This window comes from Cucumis melo, chromosome 2, assembly GCF_025177605.1.
Source record: "Cucumis melo cultivar AY chromosome 2, USDA_Cmelo_AY_1.0, whole genome shotgun sequence".
Lineage (NCBI taxonomy): Eukaryota > Viridiplantae > Streptophyta > Magnoliopsida > Cucurbitales > Cucurbitaceae > Cucumis > Cucumis melo.
Window position 1 is genome coordinate 8,257,406 of NC_066858.1, and position 9,408 is coordinate 8,266,813.

General features: G+C 31.2%; 1 protein-coding gene and 1 non-coding gene across 2 annotated transcripts; one reads left to right on the forward strand and one right to left on the reverse strand.

Moving 5' to 3' along the window:
• The first annotated feature begins 335 nt into the window (after positions 1-335).
• TRNAG-UCC (transfer RNA glycine (anticodon UCC)) lies at positions 336-407 on the forward strand. Its single transcript has one exon. It is a non-coding gene; the product is annotated as a tRNA-Gly (tRNA).
• A 6,317-nt stretch (positions 408-6,724) lies between these two features.
• Positions 6,725-8,916, reverse strand: LOC103491952 (expansin-like A1). The gene is made up of 5 exons (XM_051081170.1): positions 8,779-8,916; positions 8,337-8,449; positions 7,432-7,610; positions 7,199-7,331; positions 6,725-7,111 (listed from the first exon to the last, which is right to left on the reverse strand). The coding sequence occupies exons 1-5, from the start codon at positions 8,891-8,893 to the stop codon at positions 6,860-6,862; spliced, it is 792 nt and encodes a 263-aa protein (XP_050937127.1). The 5' UTR covers positions 8,894-8,916; the 3' UTR covers positions 6,725-6,859.
• Between the last annotated feature and the right edge of the window lie 492 nt (positions 8,917-9,408).

The following is a 9,408-nucleotide window of genomic DNA, read 5'->3' on the forward strand; positions in this document are numbered from 1 at the left end:
GTTTAGGGTGAGTGTGGGTGGAGTTAATAAGCATATCTAGATAGTGTTGTAAAAGTAGTATTAGTAGGAAATTGAGCAGTGAGAGTAAAATGTGGAGCACATAATGGGATAAATTAAATGTTTAGTCTAAAATTGTTGAGATGTTCCACAATGGCTCGGAGGAGGTAGGAGGAGTAGCGTCAAAACGCTTTAGATTTCATCGGCATCTTAAAATGTTGGTTGAGGTTGAGAAACGCTCTTCACAGCATTGGTAGATAGGTTTCATATATGTCAATCAAAATTCTATCGTCATTCTAACGTCAAATTATTCATGTAGTTGCTTCGAAACCAACTGAGCGTTTGTAGTCCAACGGTTAGGATAATTGCCTTCCAAGCAATAGACCCGGGTTCGACTCCCGGCAAACGCATTTTTTCATCTTCATGTTTTTATTTATATACTCAAATTTAAATTGTGCAACTGACACAACTTTGTGCCATCACATCGGAACGTGCATGGTTTCTATGAACATTAAATTAATCATACAAATAATATATAGCCAACCAAACTCATTCTTATATCCATTTTATAATTATTAGTTTATTCTATAGTTTAAATAATTTAGAATACACGTGATACTAATCTCCTATATTTCATATTTTAAAGAAAAATAGTCTCATCTTAACAAACTTTCGACTATACCTAAATATGTTAGGTTGTAGATTTCTATTTTATATTTTTTCTTAACTTTCTCAAGTCCACCAGTTTTGGCATCCCCATAAACCACACTCTTCAATAGCCCAATCCTTTTATATTGTTCATAATTTATCTTAACCAATTACACCTTAAATTCGAAAGTCCTATCCACCACACCTTACCGTAAAACATAATGTCAATTTAACGCTTAGCGTCCACACCAAAAAGAGGAAAATTAGGAAGTAAGAGCACCTCATAAACCTCCCTTCTTGTCAACTCCAATGTTTGCATTTTATTTGAAGTATTCTACCAGTTTGGAGGTGGGAAAGCTAATAAGATATCAAAAAAGAAGAAATTTTAAAAGGAATGCTTCGACCTGCATCCTCTCATAGTTCTCTCATAGTTCCATGGATATCTGTACACCTAATTTTGCTATACTATTGTTTTAGATTATTTGATTTCTCAATCAAATAGTTTATTTATAGAATTGATTTGGTTTAGGATTGGAATTTGAATAGTTGTTTTACTTATTGATTGTAATGACAATGGTTGATTTTGTAACTTCGTTGCTCTGATTACAAATAAATTCACTTGCTATTGGTTTAATTAATTAAATGGAATATGAATGGCATAATTTTAATTAAATTTTAGAACCCCTCCTATTTTTTTAATTGAAACCGAGAAACAATAGAATGATTTTATTAATTATTTAAGAATTAAAATTATTAGAGAAACGCTTTGTAACGTCATGAGTTTAGGAGAGTGACATAAATGAACTGATATCACATCTGAATGAGATGATTCATGAGGACATGAAAGTAAGGTTAAAAAATATTTAAAAGAATGAAAAGGTACTACCTATACCTGTAAGATGCATTTTTTTATTCGGTGGCTCAATCATAGGAACTCCAAACTTAAGTGTGCTTTAATTCTATGTTGGGTGACCTCTTAGGAATTTTCCTAGAATGCATGATCTGTGTTGGTTTGTGGGGACGTCGCCAAGTTGTAGGATATGCAGAAGAATGTTTAGGATCAGAATTTTGAATCCTGTAGGTTCGAATCTTGGGCCTGGGGTGTTGCATGTTTAGGAGAAATTTTTGTTTTGATAATGATTTGGAAATTTAATAGGTGATGGAAAGGCTAAGGAAATGGCCAAAGTTGAAGTTTGGTTTTGAATCGAGGGCATAAAGGTCATTTCATAGTTTCTTTATTAAATAAAAAGAGAGAAAATATCTAACTTTCTTCTTCTCCTTCTCCATTCTTCTCGCCAACTCTCTCATCCCATGGTCATCTCTCCCTATTTCTCTATCGCTCCCTTACGCTCGCCGACTCTCTCATCCATCGTCTAAACTGTAGTTCAAGGTTTAGTTTGGTTCTTTCTGAATCGAGTTTTAGAATGACTTAGCTGTGGTCAGTGTGGTAACTTGCCAGAAATCTAGTTAGTCGCCATTCATATCCATTCATCAGTCAGATTTTTTCGCTTAAGGTAAGAACGGTTTGGGGTTTGTGTTTAAGGTGATTTTTTTTATTACCCATTAAGTTTAAGCTTGTGTTTAACAATATCCATTACATTTCGTTGTTAGATTTGGATTCTTGGGTGATTTTAGCGTTGTTCAGCCTTTAGGAAGCTCGAAATTTGGGTCTTTTCGCATAACTTGGGTAAGATTCTAGACTTTATGGAGTGAGTCTTGAATACCCAGTTAATTCTAGTACTAATGTTGAATAGCCCTTGATATTGAAGCTAGATTTCAAATTTAGAAGTTAGTGTGTTGTCCATTGAAGTTAAGAGTACTTTGCTAAGTTCATGGTAAGGTTTTGAGTAACTTTATTGAGTTTTTCCCAGAGTTCTTGAATGCCCATTAAGGTTAAGCGTTAAAATTGAATTATACATGATACTCGAAAAATTTAATTATCTATGATACTCGGGTCCTAAAGTTGAATGTTAGAGGTCAAGAAGGGACATTCTTCTAGCTTTGGAGGTTGTTGGGTGTTGTTTTTACATGTTTGAAACATAAATTTTGGTTTAGGGGATCTTATGAAGTATTCAACGTTAATTGACCCATGTTGATATAATGGATCTAAATTTAAAAAATCATCGATAGTTGAAATAAAAGTGTATAGGATTAAAAGACCTACTAAGATTGACTTAAGTTGGATGCTTAAGGTGCTAAGAGTTAAGTTTGAAGTTAAGGGTCCAAAAGGGATTTCTAGCCTAAATTAAAGTATGTTGGGAATGGTATAAATTTAATAAGGAAAGTGGGAATTCGACCAATTGAACAATAAATAGCTTGAGTTGTCATAATGAAGTGTTTTAGAGATAGTTGTGACATCTTGATATGTGAAGATTACTAATAGACATTGATCGTTGTTTTAGGCCAAATTTAAGAGAGGAAAGCGTATAATATTGGGGGATCAGGCCATTGATAGTGAATGATTTATTTTCAAGTATTTTCATTATAAAACTACATATGTTATTATAGTTCACCATTATTGTGAAAATTTACAGTATAATTGTTTTATGAACTATGTGTTAGAAATGCTTTTTTAATATATGATTTTCAGTTTCCATGAACTCTTATATTTCGTAAGCATGGTTGAACTCAAACTTATTAATCACGATTTATATGGCAACTGGTTTAAAGAATACTCGATCTGTTATTAAACGTGGATGGTTTGAATGGAAGGTTATTCTTAAAACATATATTGATCACAAAGGATTTAAAATGACTTTATGAAATGTGTTTTTGACCATGTTTGGCTTTTAAACATGAAATATGTGATTTTTATGAATGTTGGTGATTACCCTAAAGGCTACGTGAATGTATTTCCGTAACGCCACCTATAGTTGTCAGGGGATTCCAGGACTGAAAGAGGTCGTGACCAGAGATTAGGAAACTTAAGCCTAAATAAGGACATGGATGAAGGATGTGACTTTGGTTTCGAGCCTACTTTAACCCATGATGAGTGGCTCTATGTGCACATAGGAGCAAATATGGAGGTTGTTACTATGGTAGGTGCTAAAGTATACATGAGTTCAGTTTGGTCGTGTGTTTCCTTGTGGAGATGCATCTCGTGTGAGCTATTTTTTGCCGTGTATTTAGTATTCTATCATGATTGGATTGGATGTCGGTTGTTAATGTAGTAGGTGCTAAGTATGCATGAGCTTAGTTTGGCTGCATGTTTCCTTATGGATATGGATCATGTGTAAGCCATTCTCGATCGTGTATTTAGTATGCTATCATGGTTGGATTGGATGGAGGTTGTTACTGTGGTAGGTGCTAAGTATGCGTGAGCTCAGTTTGGTCGCATGTTTTCTTGTGGATATGGATCATGCGTGAGCTATTATCGACTGTGTATTTAGTATTCATGGTCAGATTGGATGGAGGTTGCTATCCTGGCGAGTACTAAATATGTGTGAGTTAGTTTTGGCTGCATGATTCAGTCGTTTTATTTTCAACTAGGTTGACCTCCACAATAACAGTTTTGACGACATCATCTTGTTCAACATAGCAGATCAATTTCTTCTTTTCAATTTTCCCATAGGCAGGCTTGAAGTGTCCCTTCTTTTGTGAGTTTTTTCCATACTGTATTTATAGTTTTTGAACATGCCTTTGTTAAGAGTAGAAGATTAAACTAAGTAAGCATTAACATAATTTAAATTTTTCAGAGACGGGCTTATCTTTTATCCTATTGGCTTCTTTCGTGCGCATATAACCGATTAGCTCTAAAGTTTTAAGTCTTCGTTTTATGTTTCAAGTGGTTTCGATAGTCATTCCATGATGGAAAAACTTCTCGAGCAGCATATTTACTTGGAGTATTTCATACATTGTTATTTCTTCTGATAAAACATTTGCCAACAAATTTTCATACTCATGAATCTGTTTCACTATAGGTTTATCATCTATCATTTGAAACTGTGACCATTTTCCAGCAGCATATTTCTTGTGGCCTGCATCATCTCCACCATACCGACATTCCAACGTACTCTAGATTACCTTGGAAGATTTTTGGACCACAAAAAGACTAAACATGACATGAGATTCAATAGGTGTCCACAAACTGTCTTATTGTTCTTTTGCATATTCCCAGGATCATTTATAGAGGTCTACTTCAATTAATCAGAAGAAGGAGGTTCCATAGATGATTTAGGATCAAGAAGAACTTTAGAATTTGTGATCGACATGCTTTCAGATTGTTATTAATAGGACATCAAAAAGAAATTGTTGTGTCGTGATGAACCACTGCTTTAAAAGCCGATTGTGGTGCCTCCCCAAGGTTAACATAGCTCCCCCGATGGCAATGGCACACTTGTGTGGTGATCACCAACAAAATATTTAAGACAACATTGATATTTATACCTTTTGGCTTTTCTAAATTTCTCAATATGGGACAAAAACATGGTCTATGTTAGGTGGATCTTGATCTTTTACTTATGGGCTTAAGCCCACAAGAGTCATTTCCAGTGCAAGAACTCCCACGAGGCTTTCGTCAACAGTGTAGCAGCGATTCCGACGACGACCATCCACTTGCAGAAAGTTTCAAAAGAGAAGAAACAAAGTGAAGAAGATTGAAGAAGAAGAACAAACGTGAAAGAGGAGGAAGAAGTTAGGAATAGCCCGAAAACTAGTTTTTTTTCTTCTTTTTTTTTTTGGTTATTTATTTATTCATTCATTAAAATACCATTTTAAAATCGAATTTAATAATTGGAAGTTCCATGTGACCAATTAGTCAAGTTGGATTTTCTAAATAAATCTCAAATTAGTTTTGATTACATGTTTTCCAATTTGGTTTTGCAAACAAATTCTCAAATGTTTATCAAATCTAGAATTTTTATCAAATGTGTTTCAAATCTTGATTTTCTGAATAAAGCTTATTTAGTTTGATTTCTAGTGGGAGTTCTAAAAAGAATTCTAATATCAAAACAATGTCAAGCCATAATTTGCTTTAAATAAATTTCAAATTTTGTTTCAATTTAAAGTTAGGTTTTAAATAATGTTTTATTTTAAACTTCAGTTTGATATTTTCATTCTTAGAAACTGAGTTTCTATCACATTTTTCAATCGAACTTTAATGTTCGATTTCAACTTGGATTTTATTTTCAATCGAATTTTAATGTTAATTAGTTCAAGTTTAATTTTCAATTTTTTTTTTTTAATTTCAAGTTTAGTTTGGATTCATAATCGAATTCCAAATATTTCAAATAAAACTTAATCTAAAAATAAATTTAAATTTCAAATGTTTGTTATCTTGGTTTTAATTAAAAGTTTTCAAAAGAATTTGAATTTCATGTAAATTGTATTTTCTAAATAAAATTTCAAGTTGAATTTCACTTAGATTTACAAAATAAATTTCAATATTCTTTCGAAGGTTTGCACCACTCATAAGAATTGATTCCTATTTTACTTCTAAAATATGAATTGATCTGCATGAAACATTTTTTTAGTTATCATGTTAATTCTACGACGGATTTGAGTTTGTGAAATGTCTCAAACTCTCAAGGTAAATATTTTCTAATACTAAAGATTTCAAAAATTAACATGACAATAAATTAACAATACTACCACTCACATAATCCATCATGTTTTATCCTTAAAAGTTAGGCGAGACATTTCTTTTATTTATCAATTTTTATTACAATGCTAGGTAATTGAGTAAAACGTTTTTAAATAAGTGTTAATTAGCTTCCCTATACTCAATGACCTTTCAACGTATCTTCGGTAAAAGTAGATCCATTTATTTAAAGTGAGTGACCAATCACACTCTAAAAGCTACTTCAAACCTTTCACCTGGAAAGACATTTATAGAGAAAGATAATGTTGACTGCTACATGTCCTCATATTGATTACTACATGTCATGATATAGTGCGACAAATTGTGTTTAAAAAGTTTGGAGTTTGGTTCATTAGGTTTGAATTAGTTGCTTTTATGTTGTTTTTTTTATTATCTAATAACTTGGTCCTGCACTGTTAAACAATGTTGTTTTCTTTTATCTGGGAAACACTATAATTTCAAAACATTTCAAACATTTGATTATTGATAGTATTACTCAAATTCTATCAAACTTATTAACAATATATTTCATCATTTATTTAATAGTAGAATTCTATTGAATTCTTTTTTAGTCACATTGGTAAACAAATAAGAAAGAAATACACATAAATTTGTGAAAGGTTACGTTGGTATAATTTAATTCCATGGCTTGTCTCCACAGTTATAAGGTCGGCAATATTCAGCAGCAATGTCTTTGATTTGCATTCCAGTGTCATAAATCTCTCCATTTCTCCAAGCAGCAGGAAGAACATAATTTGCATAAATCCATTTTCTATTATATCCTGAACTTACCATCATTGATATTTGTAATGCTCCTCTTGGTACATTATTGCTATCCCATATAGCACCTTGGTGCTTTTTCATAGGACTCCATTTTGGAAAACCAACCTATATATTAAATAATAATTCAATCAACGTATAACAACAATAAAAACTAATCAATTAACTGATCATTTTGTATGATTTTGAACTGACCTGAGCTATATTAACTGCTTGAATATCAGTTTGACCACCTTGGTATAGGAATTTGATGGCCAAATAGTATGGTTTGCTACTCCATTCTACAACTTGCACCATCAAATTTTTGCTTTTGTAGTCGCATGGTATCCTTCAAAATAAAAATAATCAGCAAAAACATTACGAGTTCATTTAATTTTGAACCAACTTAATTAAGGGTCTCCATATATCAAATGTTATGATATTCATACCTCTTGTATTCCACATCCAAGTTATCAATTTTCAAAAGTTCTTCACCTTTGCCCTTTAAAGCCATGGCAGAGAAAGCTTTTTTACCCATAAAAAATTCTGTTTTATTTTCATAATTTTGATCTGTCAAAACTACTTTTGTCCCCTTTGTATTGCACAATCTCTTGTTCTTGCATCTCACCTACGTAAAAAAACATACTTATCATCCTCTAAATTCTAAAGAGTATAATTTCGTGCATGACAGTTATCTATAGACGTACGATATGATGTACAACTATACAATTTTCAGTCAAAATGGTTACATTACAAAACCAAATGGTGTATAATTTCATGCACGCATGGTGATGATCTATAGACGATAGGTACAAATATCACATTCAAACGAGAAAATGTGTTTTTAAAATAGATAGAACTTTGTACAACTAAAAGTAGCTATACAATGAAGTTGTGTATTCTTTTACGTAAGATAGACCATATATTTAAATCATCGTGATCTACCACTAAAGATATGTTCAAATTAGAAAGTCACATTTTAAACTCCAATACAACTATTCACATCAAAGTAATAATACAATGAAATAAAATGATGTAGTATTTTATTTATGAGTATGATTTAAACCATAAATCATTAGAAAGATATGTTTGAATCCATGATGATGGCTGTTGTCCTTTAAAATTTCATAAACAGTATTTTGTCTTTCTTTTCCAATTATACAACAATTGCAAGTCAGACAAATTAAATGTAGAAGATTAATCATTGCATTAATTATAACTATTATAAATTTTTTGTTTTTCATGCACTAGAATAAAATTTAAAATTTTATATCCATTACATGGGTTATGAGATAGTGGAAGCAAAGAGAGAATAGAAAAAAAGAAAGAAAAGAGATAATATAAATATATATACCTGATAGCATGCACCACAGCCAATTCCTTGTTTATAAAGGGAAGGCCCAGCAGCTGTATAGAATCCTTTGGAGATATCAAACTCCAAGCTTCCATATCCACATGTCCCTCCATCTATCATATTCCATTCAATATATTTCAATTTAATTTAATAATTTTTTTTTTATACAAAGTTATTTTTTTATAAGAAAAAATATGACAAATAACAACATGGATGAAAGGATTTATAAAATATAGAAATTTGATATACACCTATCATTATCTATCAAGACCAGTGTTTATCAACGATGGAATTTGAAATTTTACTATATTTTATAAATATGACATAGAGATGGGAGGTTGAATCCCCAGCTCCATAATTATTATTACTAAAAAATGTACAAATATATTTTGATTAAATAATAAAAAAAGTATAAAAAAAGAGTATAAAGTAAAATCTTTACATGAAGTAGGTCTATCATCGTAATAATGAGAAGCCTTAGATTGATAAACACATCGATCACAAGCAGTGACGGAAGAGATAAGGAAGAAGAAAAGTAAGCTGAGAAACCAAGCCATCTTAGGAAGACTGTATATTTGATATCTCTATATGATTTATGAAAAACAATGAAGGTAACATGGTGTTTATATAGTTGCTACATAGATTTTAAAATAATGAAGATCAATGTTTTAATTTGAATAATTTTTTTTTTCAACAAAGCAAATTGTATTTGATCAATAGATGTTATTTGTATGTGTGGGAATAAAAAAGATGAGAATGGGCAGTAAGTCCACCCTTGGAAATAGACCAAAATTAATAGTTGAATTAAAATAGTTTAAATTAAATTCCTAATTAATTTAGTATATAACCATGGTATCCAAGTTATAAAATATTGTGAGATTATTTTTCTTTAAATGTTACGTTGGGTATTCATGAATGGATTAAATTAATATTTGAATCAACGCCAAGGGTTGAAAAATGGAATGAAAATTTTAAATTTATGTTTACCTAATCATATTATCTTTTGGGATTATTGGTATTTGGTAACATGATATGTGGATAATTAAATGTTTAAATATAAACAAATACTCTT